Raw genomic sequence first — 26,748 nt, 5'->3', positions numbered from 1 at the left:
GATCTGACCAAGGAACTGGGCCTCCTGGTCAATTTAGAGAAGTCCCAGCTCGTCCCATCCCAGACCATTGTTTACCTGGGTATGGAGATTCAGAGTCGAGCTTTTCGGGCTTTTCCGTCGGCCCCAAGGATCAACCAAGCCCTAGAGTGCATCCAGAGCATGCTGAGAAGGAACCGATGCTCAGTCAGGCAGTGGATGAGTCTAACAGGGACACTTTCATCGCTGGCCCTGTTCATCGAGTTAGGGAGACTCCACCTCCGCCCCCTTCAGTATCATCTAGCTGCTCACTGGATAAAGGACATGACGCTAGAGACGGTCTCAGTTCCTGTTTCCGAGGAGATGAGGTCTACTCTAACGTGGTGGAAGAACAGCATTCTTCTCAAGGAAGGTCTATCTTTAGCTGTTCAGACCCCCGACCACCATCTCTTCTCGGACGCATCAGACTCGGGCTGGGGTGCGACATTGGACGGACAGGAATGCTCGGGAACATGGAATCAGGAGCAAAGGACACTTCACATCAATTGCAAGGAGTTGTTGGCGGTTCATCTGGCCTTGATAAACTTCAAGTCCCTCCAGCTAAACAAGGTGGTGGAGGTGAACTCCGACAACACCACAGCCTTGGCTTACATCTCCAAGCAGGGGGGGACTCATTCGAGGAAGTTGTTCGAGATCGCAAGGGACCTCCTCATTTGGTCAAAAGATCGAAAGCTCACGCTGGTAACGAGGTTCATTCAGGGCGATATGAATGTCATGGCAGATCGCCTCAGCCGGAAGGGTCAAGTCATCCCTACAGAGTGGACCCTTCACAAGAATGTTTGCAGCAGACTTTGGGCCCTGTGGGGTCAGCCAACCATAGATCTGTTCGCTACCTCGATGACCAAGAGGCTCCCATTGTATTGTTCTCCGATTCCAGACCCAGCAGCAGTTCACGTGGATGCCTTTCTGCTGGATTGGTCCCATCTCGACCTGTATGCATTCCCGCCGTTCAAGATTGTCAACAGGGTACTTCAGAAGTTCGCCTCTCACAAAGGGACACGGCTGACGTTGGTTGCTCCCCTCTGGCCCGCGAGAGAATGGTTCACAGAGGTACTGCAATGGCTGGTCGACGTTCCCAGGACTCTTCCTCTAAGAGTGGACCTTCTGCGTCAACCTCACGTAAAGAAGGTACACCCAAGCCTCCACGCTCTTCGTCTGACTGCCTTCAGACTATCGAAAGACTCTCAAGAGCTAGAGGCTTTTCGAAGGAGGCAGCCAGAGCGATTGCCAGAGCAAGGAGGACATCCACTCTCAGAGTCTATCAGTCTAAATGGGAAGTCTTCCGAAACTGGTGCAAGGCCAATGCAGTTTCCTCAACCAGTACCACTGTAACCCAGATTGCTGACTTCCTGTTACATCTAAGGAACGTTAGATCCCTATCAGCTCCTACGATCAAGGGTTACAGAAGTATGTTGGCAGCGGTTTTCCGCCACAGAGGCTTGGATCTTTCCACCAACAAAGATCTACAGGACCTCCTTAGGTCTTTTGAGACCTCAAAGGAACGTCAGTTGTCCACTCCAGGCTGGAATCTAGACGTGGTCCTAAGGTTCCTTATGTCATCCAGATTTGAACCGCTCCAATCAGCCTCTTTTAAGGACCTCACATTAAAAACTCTTTTCCTCGTATGCCTAGCAACAGCTAAAAGAGTAAGTGAGATCCACGCCTTCAGCAGGAACATAGGTTTCACATCGGAAACGGCTACATGTTCCTTGCAGCTCGGTTTTTTGGCTAAAAACGAGCTTCCTTCACGTCCTTGGCCTAAATCGTTCGAGATCCCTAGCCTGTCCAACTTGGTGGGGAACGAACTGGAGAGAGTACTTTGCCCAGTCAGAGCTCTTAGGTACTATCTAAGAAGGTCAAAACCTTTACGAGGACAATCAGAAGCCTTATGGTGTGCTGTCAAGAAGCCTTCGCTACCAATGTCTAAGAACGCAGTTTCTTACTACATCAGGCTTCTGATTAGAGAAGCTCATTCTCATCTGAAGGAAGAAGACCTTGCTTTGCTGAAGGTAAGGACACATGAAGTGAGAGCTGTGGCTACTTCAGTGGCCTTCAAACAGAACCGTTCTCTGCAGAGTGTTATGGATGCAACCTATTGGAGAAGCAAGTCAGTGTTCGCATCATTCTATCTCAAAGATGTCCAGTCTCTTTACGAGAACTGCTACACCCTGGGACCATTCGTAGCAGCGAGTGCAGTAGTAGGTGAGGGCTCAGCCACTACATTCCCATAATCCCATAACCTTTTTAACCTTTCTCTTGAATACTTTTTATTGTTTTGGGTTGTACGGTCGGCTAAGAAGCCTTCCGCATCCTGGTTGATTTGGCGGGTGGTCAATTCTTTCTTGAGAAGCGCCTAGGTTAGAGGTTGTGATGAGGTCCTTTAGTATGGGTTGCAGCCCTTTATACTTCAGCACCTAAGAGTCGTTCAGCATCCTAAGAGGACCGCTACGCTCAGTAAGGAAGACGTACTTAATAAAGGCAGAGTAATGGTTCAAGTCGACTTCCTTACCAGGTACTTATTTATTTTATATTTGTTATTTTGAATAACTAATAAAATGAAATACGGGATACTTAGCTTCTTTGTTAACATGTATGCTGGTCTCCACCCACCACCCTGGGTGTGAATCAGCTACATGATCATCGGGTAAGATTAATATTGAAAAATGTTATTTTCATTAGTAAAATAAATTTTTGAATATACTTACCCGATGATCATGATTTAAAGGACCCGCCCTTCCTCCCCATAGAGAACCAGTGGACCGAGGAGAAAATTGAGGTCTTGTTGACAAGAAGTACTTGAGTACCTGACCACAGATGGCGCTGTTGAGCACACCCCCACCTGGATAGCGATCGCTGGCGTATCCCGACCGTAGATTTCTGTCGGGCAACGGAGTTGACAGCTACATGATCATCGGGTAAGTATATTCAAAAATTTATTTTACTAATGAAAATAACATTTCACACACTTGCACTTTTGCATGTTGGAAAACGGATGGCTATTCACGCCGACACTTTAGTTTCAAGTCAACATCAAAACTATTTTTATCAACTTGGAGAGTTATTCCACTACTTGTAAAACGTCGTACTAAAAACGTCTTTTAAGAGCTTTCAAGGGTAATGTACTTGTTTTCCCATTACTGTTTTGACTTAAAAGATCTTCTGTTTTAGTTACATACTTTTCAATAAAGAAGTCCTTAGCTCGGCTCACGATAAAACACCGATTTCACTTGTTGAATCATGGACAGTAACTACTTCTTGAAAAATGTTCTTTCTCTTCCTACTCTTCTTCCTCATATTCATCAGATAACTTCAAAACAAAATGTTCAATACCATCATTGTCATCTTGATATTTTGTGAATGGTAATGATATATTTCACTCGGTGCTTCATAACAAGAATTATTTGCTAACTCCCCATCACTCAGGGTTTGATGCAAGACGTGGGAAGTTTCAACAAATGCTTTGTTTTCGTGATAAAGTTTTAAACTGCAAGAGCATGCATCCTTTCGATTGCTAAACTTCCTTCTCGGCATGTTACAGATACATATACTGTATAGCATACAATTAAGCTCAAAATTCCGAAAAAGTTATGTAATTGTTTCAAATAACAATCTACGATCAAGACAATAAGTATACCCGTTTTTCTTGTCTCAGAGCAACTGATTTGTGTTTCCACCTTAATGGGAAGAGCATTGCCATATCGACTGGGAAAACACATTGTACTTCATGCAAAAGAAAATGTAATGAAAAGAAATCCAAATACTTCAATGATGAATGCAAAAAGAAATAGTAAGGCCACACCTAACTGGACCTTTAATCCTCGACAAGGGTTCAACCTTGAAATTGGCCTTTAAATCATTTAAAAGGCTCAGGATCAATTACATCGAATGTGTAGCAATGACAGGGACCCACATCTAAAGAAGTACGACAAAACAAATTTTCACGAATTTGAGCCAACATTGATAAAATTACAGCCCACTGACACCCTTGATAGAGATTTAGCTAAAATTAGTGCATGGTAAAATTTATGGGATATAAAGTCGAGGGCAGTGGCTCCTCAACATCCAGGATCAGCATTAATAATGTTTCTTTAACTCTCTACAGCTTAGAGAATTTTAGGTGTCATTTTTTATTGCAAATTCACTTTTGAGAAACTAATTTGGTCTATTTCTTTATCAATTTTACCAAAAATGGCTTATTGAGAAAGTGTGTGAGTTTTGGTGATAAATGTATTCTGAAGAAGTGTTTTAATTCTTTCATTTTGCCTTGTTTCTAATATTATTCTCCTGTCAGGTCTTCAGCTGCTGAATCTCATTTCATTGCAGTTCATTAAATTTCTTATTCCTGATCTAGCTATAAGTCTCTGGTACCATCTTTCCGTTAGTTATTTATGCATGTTGCATAAAATTTTTCATAACTCTGACCATCCTTTGCATTCAGATCTTCCCAGACAGTACCTTGCTGCACATAATACTAGGTATGCTGTTAATTCTAACAGCCGTGCGTCGTGCCTTTTCCATCATAAGGCTCAATACTACACAGTATTTCATAAGTTTTATTCCAGCTATGACCAGACTGTGAAATGATCTTCCTGTTTAGGCATTTGAATGGGTTGAAATTGAGTTCAAACTTGCAGTAAATTTTTTCATGTTGAACAGTTTGCCATAAGTCTATCTTTATTGTTTATATATGACAGATCTATTGTAATGTTGTTACAAAGCTAGATAGTTTGTTTATTTACTATTTCCTTTTCTCGCTGGGCTATTTTTCCCTATTGGAGCCATTGGGCTTATGGCAATCTGCTTTTCCAACTGGTTGTAGCTTGGCTATTAATATTTATAATAATGTTTAGGTCATTGATCAATTGCTTCCTTTATAAGTGTGTTAAAACTATCATCCATCAATTTTGTGATAAGTGTGAGAGAAATAGGACGCTAAGTAAAACATTGACATTTTTACTCTAAATATTTTTATTCTAGTTTTACATTGGCTACACAATAATGTTTATTCATAAGATACAAAAAAGTTTGATGTATTAGTAGAACTAAATATTATCGTAACTTTCTGGGTTTTTCCATTAGATTCGTTTGGTGGTAGAAGAAGGCCTTAATCAACTACCTTATTCAGATCTCACCATCACCACACCTACAGGCTGTACTTATAAAGGTTTGCAATTCGTCAAGGGGAATTGTGGCGTTGCCATTGTGCGGTCTGGTGAAGCCATGGAACAGGTTGGTACATTAGTATCTCTCACTGACTTATTAATTGTGAAGGTTAGAAGAGAAGCTGATCTAACATTGCAAGTGTGTGTGAGGAGTTTGAGTAATTTTTTTTTAAATTTAAAAAAAAAGGCATCAGGAGTTTGAAATTATAAAAGTGAGGTGCACTTTCATAAGGCTGAAGATGACCAAAGCAGTTAATTATTTTGTGTTAATAAAGAGATATGATGGGGTACACAGAGGAGTATTGGTTATAGAGATAACTGCATCGTAATATATTTCTGAAAGTTGAACGAGTAGCACTTTCTGGAGTAACAAGACTGTTAAGAGAAATGTTATGTGAGAGTACAAGTTTTTGATATGCAAGGATTTTAAATATTGATACAGAAATTTTTTTCCAGTATTCAAGGAACAAAATTAGTTTATTATTCTAATTCTTATTTTATTTTAAGCTTGTTATGGAGAATGATAAATGTGTTAACTAAAATATTTGGTTACTGCTGATTTCTTGAAAGTTTAAATCATAGCAACCTTCCTTTTCTTATATCCATTCATGGTTTTAAAATATTTTTATTTACCATTTTAGGGGTTGCGTTCTTGTTGTCGCTCCATTAGATTAGGCAAGATTTTAGTGGAATCGGATCTTGATACTCACGAGGCTAAAGTTGTTTATGCAAAGTTCCCCGAGGACATCTCTCAGCGGAAAGTTCTTCTTATGTATCCTATCATGAGTAAGTAATCGGTCTGACTTCTTATTTACTTTTTCGTTGTCAATCGAATCCATTATTTTTAAACTGTTGCTTAAAAGTTTTCATAGCCAATATTAGAGTAGTGCTGCATGTATGATTTCACTTTTATATTTTTTTAGTCTTAGAAATGAGTTATTTGCAATTCACTTTTATATTTTTTTAGTCTTAGAAATAAGTTATTTGCAATTCACATTTATATTTTTTTTTTGGTCTTAGAAATGTTATTTGCAATTCACTTTTATATTTTTTTAGTCTTAGAAATAAGTTATTTGTATAATACAGTATATCAATGAAGTAGGGAAAGATAAATTTATATTTATTTAAAATAGATATCTTTTTAAGGCAACTAACCTTAAAAGTCTGATTATACAGTAAAGTTTGCGTTATATAGAAGTACGACAAGGCTTCTGGATAACTGGAAATTTGGGATAATTTGGGGCTTGCAACAATTGCTTTGTTTTTATCTTTGTTTTCATGATAGGTTTTCTAATTGCTAGAGCATGCATCTCTTCGTTTGCCAATCTTTCTTCTTAGCCTGTCACCGATATATTTTAATACTTATACACAGTTAAAGAAACTTTATCAATGCTGAGATCCGGATGTTGAGGAGCCACTGACCTTGATTTACTTACAATCATACTTTGAGTTTTGTTAAAATTCAACTTCATGCCCTTAATTTGCACCATGCTCCAATTTTAGCTAAATCTCTATTAAGGGATTCAGTAACCCCAGATCTATATTCAGGAGATGGAATTAATGCAAAGAGAGAGCATCATCTGCATATGCAACAAGCTTGTTTTCTTGGCCAAACCACATGTGTATATAGTATGGAAAGTAATGGGCCAAGAACACTACCCTGTGGAACATCAGAGGTTACATTCCTATACTCACTATGGTGCCTATCAACAACTACTCTTTGAGATCTATTACTTAAAAATTCAATAATAATGCTAAGAAACGACCCACCCACTCCCAACTGTTTGAGTTTGAAAATAAGGTCCTCATGATTAACACGGTCAAACATAGCTCTAAAATCAAGGCCAATCATATGGACTTCCTTACCGTAATCAAGGGATTTCCGTACAGCATTGGAGATTGCAAAAAGGGCATCACATACTCCAGATTGCAAACTAGGGAACAGATGATTATCTTCAGCAAACCTATTAAGACGTTTAATGGCTGTAGTAGCTGTATGTGTGTATGCAATGAGTCTACTGTGATGTTACTGACGATAATTATATCATTATCTTCTATTTTCTAGCCTATTGAAGTAGAAGATGGAATAAATATTACCAGGTTACTGTACTGTAGATATAGCATACTGAATAAGAGATGAGTTTAAGGAGTCGCATGATGCTTCAAGAAAACGTATAGGCTAGGTGAGTCGTCTGAACGAAAACGCCTAACACTTACAGTACAGTTAAGCTGTACTATAGTGATATTGCTGTACATATATTACAGTAATATACACTACAGTATTAGCGAGTGTTAGATTCCAGTATTACTAGATAGGAACAGCTTTTTTGTTATACTGAACAGTAAGGGGATGATGACGACTCTGTAAATAAATACTTTAGCACAATACTATACTGTAGCCTTACTGTGTCCAGAATGTAGTGTACATGTATGCACATATACTGTACACTGTACATATGATTATAAACTGTGGTAGAAACCAAATAAAAACAAAGTTAAACAGTATTTACTGTGTTAATCATCAGCTCGGGCACCTGCTCTTGGCAAGGGCAGGCACTTTTTAGGTTAGGAGTTAGCCCACCCAAGTGCATCCTATGTTCGCGAAAATGTGCTTTTTGCGCCTGTCTGTAACCTAACTACCGCGATAAACTAGAGCCGACTGTATATATATTTGTGTGTGCACGCTGTACTACAGTACAAACTCTAGGTTAATTTTCAACACGAAGGTGCAGAAAGATAAGTGTGTATTTCTTCAACTTCTGCAGTAAAGGAGAAAACTTCCAGACAAAACTTTTTAACAAGAAATAAGCATAAATGGGGTTTTCCCAATACGGCATAGCATTCTCGATGAAGCTCGGAAAATCTTGCACTATAATAAAATTTAGTATATTTGTCCAGTACGTTAAAAATAAAATGAACTAGAAATGTTTCTGATAAGGTAAGTATGAGAGAAGAAGATAGTTTTAATAAAAGTCTCAATGGAAAAAAACTTTATCTATGTTAAAGAAAATGCAGAAAAATTTATTTGCAAGACCAACACCCTTACGATGTTCACTAATTCTCACCTATGTGATTAGTCGAATTTGCTGGAGTGGACCATCTCATGAAACATGATACAATGGCACCAGTGGCCAAAGTACGTACCAGCCTCAAAAACTCAAAACCGACTGGATTGTGGAAGCCTCTTGGAACAATTATTTTTCGAATCAGTGCTTAATAATTGCATCTTACCCTTTCAAATTTTGCCATTTTTCCTCTTCAGTCTTTTATCATCATGTGATTCCTGTCAAAGTGCCTTTCGGTTTATATATTACTTTTTGCCTTAAGATTTAATAAACAAAGTATTGTATACAACATCTATTTTCAATGTTACTGTTCATAAGATATTTTGTTTTAATGTTGTTACTGTTTTTCAAATTTTTATTAGTTTTCATATAGTCTATTTATTCCCTTACTTCCTTTCCTCACTGGGCTATTTTTCATTGTTGGAGCCCTTGGGCTTATAGTATCCTGCTTTTCTAACTAGGGTTGTGGCTTAGTGTTAAAAGTAATAATGATAATAATAATACCATGAGGGCTCTACGGCACTATGTGAAGAGAACTCTATATTTCAGTCTTGTCAGCATCTTTTCCTTAGCTCTAGTCTTTATGACCAGGGGAGAAATTAAAAGCATATGCTTCAACCTTTTAGGGGATTGATGTACCACATCAAACTAGAGTTTACAAAGTGAGGTATTGGTCCCACTTAGACTACGAAGAATCTGCAATCACAATGGGGATGGCGTTTCAAAGCGCCAAACATCCCTCACAGCCCTCTTCAAGGGAGTAAACCCACAAGTCCTTTAACACACTTGTTCTTGGCCCAGTGGTGGCAGCTCAAGTTGTTGTGTAGCCAACCCAGCTCTCATATGGGAGTGAAACCATCTTGTCTATAAGTAACAAGTTCAACGTGATTTTGGAGGAAAGGTAGAATGACTGGCTCTTTATTTTTTGTAAAGCTATGAAAGATTCATCCTCTAGTAAGGACTAGAGGATGAATCTTTCATAGCTTGACACACAGGATCTCATATGGATGCTTGTAAGCTACATTTCTGAGCACCATTGAGATACTAGCACTAGAGAGTTATGGGGTCCTTTAACTGGCCAGACAGTACTATATTGGATCCTTCTCTCTGGTTACGGTTCATTTTCACTTTGCCTACACATACACCGAATAGTGTGGCATATTCTTTACAGATTCTCCTCTGTCCTCATACACCTGACAACACTGAGATTACCAACAATTCTTCTTTACCCAAGGGGTTACTGCACTATCATTGTTCAGTGGCAACTTTCCTCTAAGTAAGGATAGAAGAGAGACTTTACCTATGGTAAGCAGCTCTTCTAGGACTAAGACACTCCAAAATCAAACCAATATTCTCTAGTCTTGGGTAGTGCTATAGCCTCTGTGCCATGGTCTTCCACTGTCTTTGGGTAGAGTTCTCTTGCTTGAGGGTACACTCAGGCATGCTATTCTATCTTATTTCTCTTCCTCTTGTTTTGCTAAAGTTTTTATAGTTTATATAGGAGATATTTATTTCAATGTTACTGTTCTTAAAATATTTTATTTTTCCTAGTTTCCTTTCCTCACTGGGCTATTTTCCCTGTTGGAGCCCCTGGGCTTGTAGCATCCTGCTTTTCCAACTAGGGTTGTAGCTTAGCAAGTAATAAGTAATGAGGATGATAATAATCTGTAATTAATAGTTCTCCCCAAGCATCTCATTATGAGAGCGAGGTGGGATGATGGACTAAATACCTTTCCATTGCCCATCTTCCACCAAGTATTTAATTCCAGACTGTCTCTCCCCTTATGGGAGAGAAAGTTTTCTTCGTCGACCTAGTGCAGTACCAGGTAATAACCAAGTACTGGCTAGATCCTGTCAGTTTACACATCCATATGGGACCAAGGAGACTGGCATATTTTTTATTGAAGAAAAGGAACCAACCTGACCTGTTCAAGAGGACCTTCCTACCCACCAATAAGAGAGTCTTCGTATTTTAAAGGACAACAGTTTTGTATACGCGTAGGAACAAATACAGTAACAAATTTTAGAAATGATTAAAGTGAAAAGTCCTTGTTAACAATTTTTATTGTCATTCCAGTTTCCCTGAAGACATTCCCTATTCTAAAGTAATCTCATTTCTTTAGCTAGGAAATGTACAAATTACTTTTAAAAGTTTGTTTGTTATATTTCACTGTATGGAAACAAGACTATCATCATGTAGGTAATTCAGTAATACGTTCTTATCCATGCCTATTACTCATTTAATTTTGTACTGTGTTTTCGTTTTTTCAGAAAGTTGAGTTCTTATTGAAAAAAGTTGGTAGAATTGTGTACTATTCATTAACATAAGTCATTATATTTAAAATATTTCTATGCTGTGGATGTTACCATTTATGATTGCAAATTCTATTTCAGGCTCGGGTAACACTGTTATAAAGGCTGTTCATGTTTTACAAGAGCATGCAGTAGATGAAGCCAACATTATTCTTTTAAATCTATTCTCCACACCTGCTGCTGCACGCACTATAACCAGTGCTTTCCCAAAAGTAAGTTATTTTTATATCCAGGTTTATATTATTTTTTATAGTATATACTATGCAGAAATGCACCCTACATATATAAAGAGCTTTAAAATAAAAAGTACTTTATACTTTATTTTTTCCAGTTTCTATTGAACTTTTGGAAAATCTTAGAAAGGCTTAGATACATTAATCTTCCTACACCATTTTTGATATTTTGTATCATTCGATAATTTACCTGAAATTTTTATGAAATGTTCATTCTTATTCTTGCAAAATACCTTTGCCATCTAAGTTGTTTACTGGGCCTTTGTAAGCCATTACTTTTAAAATGAACATCAGTTTGTGCAGTATAAGTAAATTAGGTATGGTCATCTTATTGAGTCACATCTGATAATTATACTGAAAGTCTTTTAGTAAAAAAATTTCCTCATCATTGAATTATATACAAGTTGTAACCCATCTATATTATTCATAAAAAAAGTCTACAAGAATTTGTGAACTTCCTATACCTACACAATAGAGCGTGTATCAGCAAAGATTTGTAGTATCTAGAGAGTACTGTATTGATACCGTCAAATTTAGTTGCGCTGAAATTAACATCCATTTCTTTGCGTAGAATATTTCACTATTAACCCTTTTACCCCCAGGCTATTTGGAAATTTCCAACCCTTAACCCCCAGGGGGTTATTTTTTTCCCAGCACATTTTGCAGTATATTTTTTTTATATTGCTCTAACAGCCTTAATTTTCGTCATAGAGAGGTCAGGTTGGTCTCATTCTCTTGGAAAATGCCTGAATTTTCTCAAAAAATTATCAAAAATATAAAAAAAATTTTTTTTTTATAGCATTTGTTTGCAAGGACGTACCGGTACATCCATGGGGGTAAAGGGGTGGCTTTTGTGAAACGTACCAGTACGTCCTTTGGGGGTAAAAGTGTTAAGAACTGTTGTTATCAATTCAGAACTGCCTTTATTATAATTTTTATTATTCAAAATGTTCATACATGCTTGGAGAACAGGAATGAATTCAGAGTGGGATGCTTGCGTGTAAAAGACAAAATTGATAACCAACGTAAGAAGTATTTCATAAATATCTTTTGTACTATTTTAGTATTTCTGTAATGTATTGAGGTTTAATAAATAAACTATTTTCCAGATGCACATACTCACCACAGAGGTCCACTCAGTAGCACCCAACCACTTCGGTCAGAAATATTTTGGTACAGACTAAATCAATTTTTCATTGTACCAATACTTATTGTGAGTTTTGCATTTGAAATTGAAATGGGTAAGTGACGACAATGGTGAATGGGAAAACCTGAAAGAAATTGAGCCCGTGCTGTTGGACCATGTACTCTGAGGATGGTTTCGAGTACATTAGTTGTATATTCATTTGACCACCAAAACATGAACTGTCATATATTAAGTTTTTTGTGTATAGTGATATAAATGTTCACTTGTACAGCCATTAAAATAGTACTGTACTGTAAGTCATTTTACTACAAATACATTTTTTATTATTTTTAGTATTTGTATTTTCTTATTTATATTATCTGTAACGTGACTGGAACTAATGTAAAATCCAGTCTATCATTATTTTCTTTTGACATGTTGCTTCTTTACATTCTTTTAAGAATATATTTATATGCTGCATAATTTTTTCCCTTTTGTATAAGTACACTAGTGACTGGCTTTGAAGTTATCATTTGTGAATTACTTTTCTCATATGAATATATTCTAGCAGTAATCTCCTTTTTTTATTTTTAATTTACTTCCAAATTATCAGAGATCTTTTGGTAAGAAAGATTGCTAGATTTAGTAGCTCCCTATTTTGACGGTTGCAGCCTTTTAGTAAACTACATTAGCTTCAAGTTCAAGTTCTTAATTTTAACAGTATCTTGCATCACCATTCTTTTATAACAGCTTTTCCAAGTTTTGATAGGTTATAGTGCATTGTTAAAGACAAAGAAGACTATGCGAATGAAAGACTATTATTCATTGTCACCAAAGACTTTTTTGTTTTGCTCCCTGTTAATATGGTCATCCTATTTGTTTTACCTATAGCGTCAATCCATACAATTACCAAGTAACTGCTTCTGTGTAGGAATCAATAAATAGTGTTGTACAATGTTTTGCAGATCCAAAGTAAGTGTTGTTTCCCAAAATACATTTAGCAAAAGTAAGTTAGTCCTTTGCTATGCTCAAGTATGTATTCTAAACATCCCGTTAGTCGCAGCTTAGTGACTCGTTAAAGATCTTGGCTGTATAGAGATTTGTTGTTAATTGAAATCCCATTATAAGTTTAATGCATATTCAGTATCATACATATATTGTTTTGAGTTATTGTAGATGACTAAAAGAAACTTGAGAAATTTGTTTACCAGTAGTAATGAATGTGACGTGGATGTTCGTAGTATCAATCAAGAATATTTGCTATCTTGTTACTGTTGACAGTTATTTGGACATGAACACTCTTATCTGTACAAGTTATAGAAACGTTTGATTAGGCCTAAAATAATTTATTATGCTTACAGATTCAAACTAAGAATAGCATGTATTGTGTAACTTCAACTTACTTTGATTGCATTTTCTACAAATATACATACCTTCAAAACCCTAGCCAAGAGTAAGTAGAATATTTACATCTTGAATGAACATATTTTACTTTTGGGGGCCCAAAGAATTCATGTGTATTGGGAAGGGAGACTTCACATAATGCTTGTTTGAGATAAGAATGGGATGCCAGATGCAGAAAATGGCTAGTCATTTGTGATAGGTTGACTTATAACTGCCTTAGAAATACATTCATATAAATATAAATAAATAAACACTACGTACTGTATATTGCAAGTTCACCTTGCTTACTTGAGCGTCTTTGTCTCCAAGAGTAAGCCCTGTATGTGATAATCTTTATAACAAACTTTTAACAAATTCTCTCTCTCTCTCTCTCTCTCTCTCTCTCTCTCTCTCTCTCTCTCTCTCTCTCTCTCTCTCTCTCTCTCTCTCATAAAAGTAAAGAGGAGAACTTATTCTCCAGAACATTCCTTTATTTCTGGATGTCTTATTTACAATTCCTCCCCCCTCCCCACCTCAAATTATTCCAGTAAGACTTTTGAGACAATCAAAGAGAAGACTGATTTTTAGCATCCTACACCTTGTGCAAGCTATTTTTTTATTAAGACTCATTGTTTTGTATGGACAATGTATCTCTCTCTCTCTCTCTCTCTCTCTCTCTCTCTCTCTCTCTCTCTCTCTCTCTCTCTCTCTCTCTCTCTCTCTCTCTCTCTCATGCCTGTTTCAATACTTGATGTAATGCACAATCTTTTTTTAATTTTTTAGGTGGGCCACATTGGGTTTTGGTAAAGTTTATGACTTGTGTAGTATAGTCATGAGACCTTGTTGCATTGTGTATGAATAAAATGAAGTATTTAAACTGTGTTTTTCTTTATCCATATATCATTTGTACTATTTGTTTTGTGTATAGGAAGCTTTAAGTGGCTAATTGTTCCCATGCATTTTCAATGCTTATTATTATTACAAGCTAGGCTATAACCCTAGTTGGAAAAGCAGGATGCTATTAGTCCAAGGGCTCTGAGAGGGAAAACTAGCCCTTTGTAGGTAGTAGGTGGGCCAGGGCACCAGCCACCTGTTGAGATACTACTAATAGAGAATTATGGGGTCCTTTGATTGGCCAGACAGTACTACATTGGATCCTTCTCTCTCGTTACAGTTCATTTTCCCTTTGCCTACACATACATTGAATAGTATGGCCTTTTCTTTACAGATTCTCCTCTGTCCTCATACATCTGACAACACTGAAATTACCAAACAATTCTTCCTCACTCAAGGGGTTAACTACTGTACTGTAATTGTTCAGTGGCTACTTTCCTCTTGGTATGGGTAGAAGAGACTTTAGTTATGCTAAGCAGCTCCTGTAGGAGAACGACGCTCCAAAATCAAACCAGTGGTTCCCTAGTCTTGGGTAGTGCCATAGCTTCTTTACTATGGTCTTCCACTGTCTTGGGTTAGAGTTCTCTTGCTTAAAAGTACACTCGGGCACACTATTCTGTCTTTTTTCTCTTCCTCTTGTTTTGTTAAAGTTTTTGTAGTCTATATTTACATTTTAATGTTCTTGAAATATTTAATTTTAATTTTCCTCACCCGCTAGAGGGCTAGACTTGCCTACATAGTTCTGCCTTGACCTAACCCCTTTTGTCACTCCTCTGCCACCTGGGTAGTGCTTGTCCTATGTCTGCAGCCTCTCTTCCTGTACTATATCCCTCTTGCTATAGACTCTTGAGTCCCTTGCCTGGTTAGCCTATCTAAGCAGAGGTGCCGCCTTCTGTCTTTGCTTCCTGGCTTATCAGCTTGAGTTCTAGCACTGTCTATGTGTTGGCTATGGGTCGCCCCTCTTCCACCTCAGCTGCAGCCTCAGACTAGTCATCTGCTCTTTCTTATCCCACATCTGAGGAACATTGTCCTCTGGAGTTGGTCAATTGGAACCTGCCTGGTTGTCAGGACACCCTTTGAAATTTTAATTCTTAGCATCCTGGCCATATTGTACAGCCCTCATTATGTTATGGTCTGCACCCCAACTTTGTGTGAGATATTGATAATGATCAGGTTCTGGCTGGTTCTCTTATTATCTGCCTTTCACTCCAGTACTTCACGTTAGTGCGGACTCTTCCCTTGGGATTGTCCACTCTCCCCTTGACTTTACAATGCATATGCTGCCTTGTATCGACATGCCTGGAGTATTGACAGGTCATTCTTTTCTGGCTACTAGAAATAGCTACCGCCTCCCAACCACTGCCACCTTGGGGGTAGATGTTGCTGGTCTAGGCAGTACGATGAGTGAACTTGTCTAATTAATCTGTTGTCATAGACCTACTCTGGAGGTTCTGGTGTTCCTTTGATGTGATCCTTTCCTCCATATTCCTACCACACAGTCATTATGTTTTACTTCATAAATCATTCCAGATTTCTGAGCTTTTTGGCTTGTGTTCTTTTATATTTTAGATTTAGCCATTCTTTAGGTGTAGAATTATCTAGGATAGGATATATAAAAAAATGTCAACAGAGACGGCAGTTTCCGGGTTCCGCTACTCCCCAAGTGGCAGCTCAGCCACAACAGACCTTTCAGCTGGTCACCCAACCGGTTCTATCGCAATCACCGGTCTTTACCCCTGCATTTGAGCAGCAAACCACTACCTTTCGTCCCAAAGGTAGAGGCTCAAGCAGAGGCTCAGGCAGAGACGCATCTCGCCGTCCCTCCAGAGGCAGAGGAGGAAGGGGAGCTAGCGGCCGAGGCAGTAAACCCTCGGGAAACCAGAAGCAATGAAGTGCTTCCGGTGGGAGGAAGACTCCGCCAATTCCAGGATCGTTGGACCTTCGATCCCTGGGCACACAGCATCGTCAAGAAGGGTCTAGGCTGGAGCTGGACTCAACCACCCCCAACCTTCTAGCAGTTCTTCCAACAATCAACCCCCCTTCTGGAAGAATATGTCCTAGATCTCTTGAACAAGAAGGTGATAAGGAGGGTAGAGTCAACCAGGTTCCAAGGGAGACTGTTTTGCGTCCCCAAGAAGGACTCCGACAAACTCAGAGTCATTCTAGACTTATCCCCCCTCAACAAGTTCATAGTGAACAACAAGTTCAAGATGCTGACTCTTCAACAGATAAGGACCCTTCTGCCTCAAGGTTCCTACACGGTCTCCATAGACCTGGCGGATGCCTACTGGCACGTTCCAATGAACCACCACGCTTCCTCCTACCTAGGATTTCGACTCCAAAGGAAAAGCTACGCTTTCAGGGCCATGCCCTTCGGCCTCAATGTGGCCCCTCGGATCTTCACAAAGCTGGCAGACGCCATCGTTCAACAGCTTCGCCTCCGCGGCGTCCAGGTGATGGCCTACCTCGACGACTGGCTGGTCTGGGCTCCATCGCCCGAAGATTGTCTAAGATCCTGCAACAAAGTTATCCAGTTCCTAGAACACCTGGGATTCAAGATAAACAGAAAGAAATCTCGCCTCTCTCCAGCTCAGAAGTTCCAATGGTTAGGAATCCAGTGGAATCTTCAGTCACACCGCCTTTCCATCCCCCAGAAGTAAAGGAAGGAAATAGCAGGGTCTGTCAAAAGACTGCTGAAATCCAAACGGATCTCAAGACGTCAGCAGGAACGAGTTCTAGGCTCTCTACAGTTCGCCTCAGTGACAAACCCAGTGCTACGTACACAGCTAAAGGATGCCGCGGGAGTCTGGAGACGTTCCGCATCCATCGCTCGAAGAGATCTCAAGAGACGGCCTCCAAACAGACTTCGGTTACTCCTAAAGCCGTGGTCGGAAGCAAAGGCCCTTAAAAGGTCCATCCCTCTTCAACACCCATCTCCATCACTCAACATCCACACGGACGCTTCGCTGGAGGGTTGGGGAGGTCACTCCCACCAAAAACAGGCTCAAGGAACATGGTCTCCCCTATTCAAGACGTTTCACATCAACATCTTGGAGGCCATGGCGGTCCTTCTAACTCTGAAGAAACTTTCCCCTCCTCCCTCGATCCATATTCGTCTAACCCTGGACAACTCGGTGGTAGTTCGATGTCTCAATCGCCAAGGCTCAAGATCGCCCCAGATAAATCAGGTGCTTCTCCCAATCTTCCGTCTTGCAGAGAAGAAGAAATGGCACCTGTCTGCAGTTCATCTACAAGGATTCCGCAACGTGACGGCGGACGCTCTATCTCGAACAAGCCCGATAGAGTCGGAATGGTCTCTAGACGCAAGATCCTTCTCCTTCATCTCTCACCAAGTCCCAGAACTTCAGATCGATCTCTTCGCAACGAGCGACAACAATCAACTTCTTCGATATGTGGCCCCGTACGAGGACCCCAAGGCAGAAGCAGTGGACGCCATGTCACTGGATTGGAACAGATGGTCCAGGATCTATCTGTTCCCTCCCACCAACCTTCTGCTAAAAGTCCTCTCCAAACTGAGAACCTTCAAAGGAACAGCAGCCCTAGTGGCTCCCAAGTGGCCCCGGAGCAACTGGTACCCCCTAGTCCTGGAGCTACAACCCACGCTGATCCCTCTCCCGGGCCCAGTTCTCTCCCAGCAAGTACAGAAGTCGACTGTCTTCGCTTCATCATCGAAAGTCAGGGACCTTCATCTCATGATTTTCTCTCCCTAGCCGCGAAGAAAAGGTTTGGGATCTCGAAGAAAAGTCTAGACTTCCTCGAGGAATACAAGACCGAATCCACACGACGGCAATACGAATCATCCTGGAGAAAATGGGTCTCATTCGCCAAGGCAAAAAATCCTACGGAAATCACCATCGATTTTTGCATGTCCTTCTTCATTCACCTTCATGGACAGGGCTTAGCAGCCAACACGATTTATACTTGCAAATCGGCCTTGACTAGACCACTACTGTACGCCTTCCAGATTGATCTGTCCAGCGACATCTTCAATAAACTGCCGAAGGCATGCGCTTGTCTACGCCCAGCACCCCCACCAAAACCTATCTCCTGGTCCCTGGACAAGGTGCTCCATTTTGCCTCCAACTTGGACAATGATTCGTGCCCTCTCAAGGATCTGAATCAAAAGGTTATATTTCTTTTTGCTCTTGCCTCGGGAGCCCGAGTCAGCGAAATAGTGGCATTATCAAGGGACGAGGGTCACATTCTGTTTACAGACTCAGGAGACCTTACCCTCTTCCCGGATCCGACGTTTCTCGCTAAAAACGAACTACCCACCAAAAGATGGGGCCCTTGGAGAATCTGCCCCCTGAAAGAAGATGCCTCTCTATGTCCAATAGAGAGCCTCAAGGTCTATCTTCGTAGAACTTCAGACTTTGGTGGAGGCCAACTCTTCAAAGGAGAAACATCGGGTAGCGACCTGTCACTGAAACAACTAAGAGCGAAAATCACCTACTTCATTCGCAGAGCGGATCCTGACAGTACACCCGCAGGTCATGATCCTAGAAAAGTCGCATCGTCTCTGAATTTCTTTCAGAGCATGAATTTCGAAAGCCTCAAGAGTTTCACAGGCTGGAAATCCTTGTGTGTTTTCTTCAAGCATTACGCGAAACAAGTGCATGAAGTCAAACATTTTGTGGTAGCCGCAGGTAGTGTTATGAAACCTGCACCTAACTCTGCATAGAACAGTGAGTTACTTGGGACTCTTAACTCCTCGGGTGCCTACGTTGACCCTCGTGTGATACGTAGTGAATTCAGAGACACTTAGTGTTTTTCATAGACTGTTCTTTCCCAAGGTAAAATGTCATAGTCGTCACATGAGTGCCGCATGCCTAGAGCATGATGTGTTTTTCCTTATTAAAGACTGATGTTCCTCTGGAACCTGTGCCTTCTAATAATTTGAAATTTTCTTTCAGATTCAAGAGCGAAGTCTTTCATTACTATGTACATTATAATCTATTGTAAATTACTTTTACATTCCTTATTGGATTTATTTACCATATTATGCAATTGTGAAATAAAATTTCTATTTTATTACTTGTGCGTCTTAATCCGCTCCTACTTATACTATGAAATACATGGTTGTCATAGTTTCATTATCCCCTCCTTTTTTCTTTATAAAAATAATGAAGATAATTGGTTCAATCCATATTATATACTCACCTATGCTATGTAATATTCCTAACTGAATACTTACTTGCGCTATACCTTCGAGACCAGACCGTTCTCTTTTCACAATATACAGTGCCTAACCACCACTTGTCTGTCATTGAGAATGTTCCTATATGAATATCAACCATTCTGTCTTGTCTCCGAGTTCTTCACGTTCTCCCCGCAAGGTGGGTAGCCCTTCAAGAACCACTTTGATCCTCAGCATGGTCTGTTGGGACTTCTCTGCCAAGGGGGGCAGGAAGTTTCAGCCCCACGGAACCTCTATCAAGATTACCATGCTTACTCTTTTCAAAGCCCTCGGCACTTACACTACAAGGGGAAAATCTACCACGATACATTGATTCTCTGGTATTCTTCCATCAGGACGCCATGGCTTGAGCCCAAAAAACGGATTTTGAGCGAAGCGAAAAATCTATTTTTGGGTGAGATAGCCATGGCGTCCTGATGGATCCTCCCTGCTACTTCGTCCAGCCTTTCAGGTCCCACCCTGTCCTGCTGTATCATGGTGATCGGCAAGCAACTGGCTTCAGGATGAGGACGGACGTGACGTCATTTAGCAATGGCGCCCGTTTGTTTACGTTTCGAGTACCAAAAGTAGCCATGGACGAGATTAGCTGTGGAACGGCTCCCCAGCTATTCTCCGCTCCTCCACATCGAAGTGTTAACTCTGTGTGGGGTGCAGATAGCTATGTGGCGCGTTAATATATGCGTCCCCTGTTGTTATACGATGTCTTAAAGGGAAACCTTTAGGATACTCGCTCCAGAAGTTAGAATTCTGTGATAACCTGTGGTTAAATTCTCTGGGAATATCTAGTAGTTATTTACCCAAGGAAGCTACCAAAAAGGAACCTTCCATCAGGACGCCATGGCTTGAGCCCAAAAAAACTAATGTTATCGATTAGTAAATAAGGCCGGAAGCGTTGTTGTGGCTAACTAAATAAGGCATGCAGAACAACAACGACGCCATAAAATGGCGGGTCCGGTAGAGGCAGAGCTCTGCCACAAAACAACAATTATCTCGAAAAGTAATATTTACTTTACGGTCAGAGCTAAACTAAACAATACTGGAACCTTGTACTCAACTTTCCAGAAGAAGGCGAGGCCGAAGGTAGCGACATGATAAAGATGCAAGGCGATAAAGATAGCACAGGGAAAATCCGTCTAAGTAAGGCGAGCTACTGTACAAAGGATGAAGACGGACGTGACGTCATTTAAGCAATGGCGCCCGTTTGTTTACGTCTCGAGTACCAAAAGTAGCCACGGAGGAGATTAGCTATGGAACGGCTCCCCAGCTATTCTCCGCCTTTACACACCGAAGCATTAACTCTGTTCGGGGTGTAGATAGCTATGTGGCGCGTTAATACATGCGTCCCCTGTTGATATTCGATGTCTTAAAAGGGAAACCTTTAGGATACTCGCTCCAGAAGTTAGAATTCTGTGATAACCTGTGGTTAAATTCTCTGGGAATATCTTAGTAGTTATTTACCCAAGGAAGCTACCAAAAAGGAACCTTCCATCAGGACGCCATGGCTTGAGCCCAAAAAATCCGTTTATCAAGCTGTTCATAAACATTTTAGTTCTTTATAAGTCCAGTTACTGATTATAAATCTGAAAGTGCAGCCGTAATGAAGGAGTTACCCTCTAAATCTGTTTTCTGGTCACGAAGCCCCGCCTTATATGAATTTATTTAACACTGAAAGCTCGTTCTTTAATAGGGGTGTGTGTCCCTCTCATGGTTAATGGTTCCTAATATAGTGAGTGATATGTGCTCCCTATTATTATTATTACTTGTTAAGCTACAACCCTAGTTGGAAAAGCAGGATGCTATAAACACAAGGGCTGCAACAAGGAAAATAACCCAACGAGGAAAGGAAACAAAATACAAGAGAAGTTTAAGAACAATAATAGCATTAAAATAAATCTTTCATATATAAACTATAAAAATAACAAGATAGGATAATGTGCCCGAGTGTACCCTCAAGCAAGAGAACTCAAACCCAAGACTGTGGAACACCACGGTATAGAGACCATGGTACTACTCAAGACTAAAGAAAAATGGTTTGATTTTGGGGTATCTTAATCTCCTAGAAGAGCTGCTTACCATAGCCAAAGAGTCTTTCAACCCTACCAAAAGGAAAGTAGCCACTGAACAATAAAAGAGCAGTAGTTAACCTCTTGAAAGAAGAAGAATTGTTTGGTAATTTCAGTGTTGTCAAGTGTTTGAGGAAAGAGGAGAATGCGTAAATAATAGGCGACTATTCTGTGTATGTGTCGGTAAAGATGAAATGGGCCGTAACCAGAGAGAGGGATTGTAAGGACATCGATCCCTTCTTCGTCCAGAAAATCGACAAACTACTTATTTGTTTAAATTCTCTCTTCGCCACATTGTGGTGTCCTATGTATATATATTCCGCTTTACCAGAGCTACATTTTGATATATGTATCGTTTCATGACATGTTTTTGTTAACCCATAATTCATATATTTGTAAGTGTAAGAAAACACATATATTTTGGCGGGCACTTCAATCTGACTTGGCGCCAATGTAATCCTACGTTTCCGTCCGCACCTTGTTATGTATTTCCGTGCGCATTCAAATAAAGTATCAGTTGATCTTGGTGACGCTTGTCTCACTGTCCTTACAACTGGTGACCCCGGAGTTGAAAGTAGCATCAGCGGTTTTGGCTTTGCCATTAACGGACTTATTACGGCCGTGCTACCTTCTACATACTCCGTTACCTTAGGCAAGAACCTGCCTTTGGTTCTCCCACACTTCGGTGAACGTAAGGCAGTAGGATGAGCTTAACCGACATATCAACCTCTCACCTCTTCGCCGACTCGTCGTCTGGCCACGATGTAGGAAGCAACACGCCCATCGCACCCAACGGCCTCGCCTCCACGCCCAAAGTCAAACTGCCGCCCTTTTCTCAACACAACACCGCTTCCTGGTTCCTGAGAGCGGACGTACTCTTCTGCGTCGCTAGACTCAGCGACTCCTGCGCCAAGGTTGACATCGTTCTCACCTCCATACCTGAAGAAGTATTCGACAAGATTTCCCCATGGCTCGACGCCCAGGCCGGCCAAGTTTCATACGACGACCTGAGAACGAAACTCATCGGTATCTACTCCCTCTCCGTCTCAGCAAGGGCACAGAAAGTACTGGACCTCGCCGGCAAGCCCATGGGTGACACCTCTCCTGTCGAGGCATGGGACGAGCTAACCGGTCTGCTCATGCTCCCCGAAACAGACAGCAACGGCCGACGACGTGAGATTAGCTTATCTCGCGAGATCTTTCTTTGACGCCTACCACAGGACGTACGGGCCCAATTGACAGACGCCGACACGCTCCCGATGAACGAACTCCTGTCGAAGGCTCAGAAGCTCCACGAGGCCTCCAAAGCATCTCGCCTCGGAGCATCATCGTCAACACCGCCTCCGTTCTCCTTCAGCAGCTGCTCTTCCATAGACTCCTCGGCAATGGCCCTCGAGGACGACGAGATCAACATTCTATCAAGAAAGAAACCACCGCAACCGACGCGACCAAACCCTAGGCCTAACCCAGCATGGTGCTTCTACCACCAACAGTTCGGCAGTGACGCCAAGAAATGTAGAGCACCATGCAGTTTCCCTTGAAGATGACGCCAGAAGCATCCACCTGCCACCATCGCGGCCGCAGTTAACCATAACAAGATTGGTTTCTGTATCCTCGATACCATTTCCAACCGTAGACTCATGACGGACACCGGCGCAATGCAGTCAACGTTCCCTCCTTCGAAGTCCGACCTAGACCGTGGTCCCGACAAAAACGCCCCCTCACTCATCGCTGCCAACGGATCTCCCATACGGTGCTATGGAATCAAGACCCTCAAGATATCTATCATGGGCCGTTCGTATTCTTGGCCCTTCGCTATCGCCGACGTCAATCGCCCCCTCCTCGGTGCGGATTTCCTCGCCCACCATGGACTCCTCGTCGATGTCGCTAACAGACGTCTCATCGACACGGGGACCTGCCAGTCTCGCGCCCTAGAACATGGCCCTGCAACAATGTCCGTATCCGCCGTAACAACGCACCCCTACGCCGACCTCCTACGAGAGTTTCCCGAGGTTTTCAAGCCCGAGCTCCGACACTCGCCAGGTTCCCCGTCCAAGCATGGCATCTACCACCACATCACAACAACAGGACCTCCCACTCACGCCAAATTCCGCCGCCTCCCACCTCAGAAACTGAAGGATGCCAAACGCGCCTTCGAGGACATGGAACGCATGGGTATCTGTAAGAAAGCATCGAGCCCCTGGGCATCACCCCTGCACATGGTTAAAAAGCCGGACGGGTCCTGGAGACCCTGCGGCGACTACAGGCGCCTCAACCTCATCACAACGCCCGATCACCACCCAATGCCCAACATGCAGGACCTAACGAACGCGTTACACGGCGCAAGGTTTTTTACCAAGATGGACCTTCTCAAGTCTTACTTCCAGGTCCCCGTATTCCCGGAAGATATCCCGAAAACTGCCATTGTAACGCCGTTCGGATCCTACACCTTCGCATACTCAACCTTCGGTCTACGCAACGCCGGGGCAACCTTCCAATGACTAATGGATAGCATTCTGGGTGACCTACCTTTCTGCGTCTGCTACGTCGACGACATCCTGATATTCTCGAAAACCAAGGAGGAACACCGGGGACACATCCGCACCGTCCTAAAGCGCCTACAGGAGAACGGCCTAGTCGTACGCTTCGACAAATGTACGTTCGGTGCGGAGGGAGTGGATTTCCTTGGTCACCGTGTATCCTCGCGCGGGGTAAAACCCATGACAACCAAAGTCGACGCCATCAGGAAGTTCCCAATACCTATGACCATTCGCCAACTTCAGGAGTTCTTGGGAATGGTCAATTACTACAGGCGCTTCATCCCCAACATCGCACAAACCCTGTCACCCCTCGACGACGTCCTGAAAGGTAAAGCAAAAAAACTCGAGTGGGGCTTGCCCCAGCAACAGGCATTCGCTCGGACGAAGGATGCCCTTGCGAATGCCACCACCCTGGCTCATTTCGACGACAACGCGCCCCTGCGACTAACGACCGACGCCAGCAACATCGCCTGCGGGGCTGTGCTTGAGCAACTCGTCGATGGTTCTCCTCGACCGCTGGCATTCTTCAGCAAGAAATTGAAACCCGTCGAAACAAGATACAGCACCTTTGATAGGGAACTCCTCGCCGTCTACCTCACCGTCCGCCACTTCAGGCACATCTTGGAGGGTACCCCCTTCACGATTGCAACGGATCATCAACCCCTCGTCCACGCCTTCACGAAATCAACGGACGCATGGTCATCCCGACAACAACGTCATCTCGCATCAATCGCCGAATTCGGGTGCACCATACGTTACGTCCCAGGAAAGAAAAACCCAGTTGCGTACGCCCTTTCAAGGATTGAAATTGACGGGATCCACCTGGGAATCGACTACGCCAATCTCGCAACCGAACAACGCACCGACCGAGAAGCACAGGTTCACCTGACGGAGCCATCCGCGCTCAAGATAAGTGCGGTTCCCCTCGGACCAGCAGGAGTAACTATTCTTTGCGACACCAGCACGGGCCGCCCTCGCCCCTGGGTACCAGCCTCCTGCAGAAGGAAAATATTCGATATCATCCATGGACTTTCGCACCCCTCAGGACGCACCACCGCTCGCCTTCTGTCGGAAAAGTTTGTCTGGCCAGGGATAAAAAAGGACGCCCGGGAATGGGCGAGGTCATGCATCAACTGCCAGTCAAGCAAGGTCAGCCGTCACACCGAATCGGGGGTGGGCGATTTTCCCCAGCCAAAAAGACGTTTCGGACATATACACATCGACATCGTGGGACCATTGCCCCCTTCTGGATCCGCTCGCTACCTACTTTTGATCATCGATCGCTCCACGAGGTGGTTGGAGGTATCGCCGATGACCGAAGCTACGACTCAAGCATGTGCCGAAGCCCTCCTGTCAAGCTGGGTGAGCAGGTTTGGCGTTCCTGACGACATCACGACTGACAGAGGCCCCGCTTTCCTCTCAGAAATATGGCTGGCTTTTGCGAACCTGATGGGGACGACGCTCCACAGCACCACGGCATACAACCCCACGGCAAACGGCATGGTCGAACGAACGCACAGCGCCCTCAAGGCGTCCCTGATGGCGAGCTGCTCCGACGGGGACTGGAAATCACGACTTCCTTGGGTATTCCTCGGCCTTCGTACCGCCCCTCGCGCAGACGGCGAACCTTCGCCCGCCGAAAAAGTTTACGGGGAAGCGCTCGCAGTGCCTGGCGAATTCTTTCCCTCATCAACCGACGACACGCAGCTGGATCACCTAAGGGATATCGCCAGGAAGTTCAGGCCGTGTCTCAAAACTTACCAGGACAGAACCAAGCACTTCAAGCCAAAAAGCCTGGATGACTGCAAGTACGTTTTCGTCCGTGTCGACGCTCATCGACAACCACTGACTAGACCTTATCGAGGTCCCTACCGGGTTATTAAAAAGACAACGAAAGCCTTCCTTCTCGATGTCCATGGCCAAGAGGACTGGGTCTCTATAGACCGCGTGAAACCAGCGTTTCTCGAAGGAAGCGACACCGCCTCCGCTGGACCTGGCAGACCCAGAGTTCCGCCACAAAACAAGCCGCCCAACGAAGGAAAAATCATCAAACGACGTCAAGAGGAAGAGATCCTTACACCGACCGCCAGCGCGCCCCTCCGTTCAAAAACAAGAGGAACCCTCCGACGCCCGAAGAGATACGAAGATTGATCATCAGCCCTCTACGCCGCCCGATGTCTTGGGGGGGGAGTACTTGTAAGGACACCGATCCTTTCGTCGTCCAGAAAATCGACAAACTACTTATTTATTTAAATTCTCTCTTCGCCACACTGTGGTGTCCTATGTATATATATTCCGCTCTACCAGAGCTACATTTTGATATATGTATCGTTTCATGAAATGTTTTTGTTAACCCATAATTCATATATTTGTAAGTGTAAGAAAACACATATATTTTGGCGGGCACTTCAATCTGACTTGGCGCCAATGTAATCCTACGTTTCCGTCCGCACCTTGTTATGTATTTCCGTGCGCATTCAAATAAAGTATCAGTTGATCTTGGTGACGCTTGTCTCACTGTCCTTGCAGGATCTAATATAGTACTGTCTGGCCAGTCAAAGGACCCAATAACTCTCTAGCCGTTGTATCTCAACGGGTAGTTGGTGCCTTGGTCAACCTACTACCTAAGGAGCACTTCTATTAAGAACCACTGATCTAATGAATCAACTGTTACATCGTGTGGCGACTTGTGACTCGTCTTCATAAGTGAATATA

At 42.5% G+C, this 26,748-nt stretch overlaps 1 protein-coding gene across 2 annotated transcripts in view; it reads left to right on the top strand.

The window, feature by feature from the left end:
* kri (krishah) overlaps positions 1 to 14,049 on the top strand; it is a 51,490-nt gene extending 37,441 nt beyond the window's left edge. For both annotated transcript variants that reach the window (XM_068369683.1, XM_068369684.1), the window contains exons 5-8: positions 5,116 to 5,265; positions 5,840 to 5,984; positions 10,658 to 10,788; positions 11,919 to 14,049. In XM_068369683.1, the coding sequence (XP_068225784.1) occupies positions 5,116 to 5,265; positions 5,840 to 5,984; positions 10,658 to 10,788; positions 11,919 to 11,993 (501 nt within the window). In that variant the 3' untranslated portion in view covers positions 11,994 to 14,049. The remainder of the gene's footprint in view (positions 1 to 5,115; positions 5,266 to 5,839; positions 5,985 to 10,657; positions 10,789 to 11,918) is intronic.
* Positions 14,050 to 26,748: the final 12,699 nt, after the last annotated feature.

This window comes from Palaemon carinicauda, unplaced genomic scaffold (genome assembly GCF_036898095.1).
Source record: "Palaemon carinicauda isolate YSFRI2023 unplaced genomic scaffold, ASM3689809v2 scaffold80, whole genome shotgun sequence".
In the NCBI taxonomy this organism is placed as follows: Eukaryota; Metazoa; Arthropoda; class Malacostraca; order Decapoda; family Palaemonidae; genus Palaemon; species Palaemon carinicauda.
The sequence above is the reverse complement of the archived record's forward strand: the minus strand, read 5'-3'. Positions and strand labels throughout refer to the sequence as shown.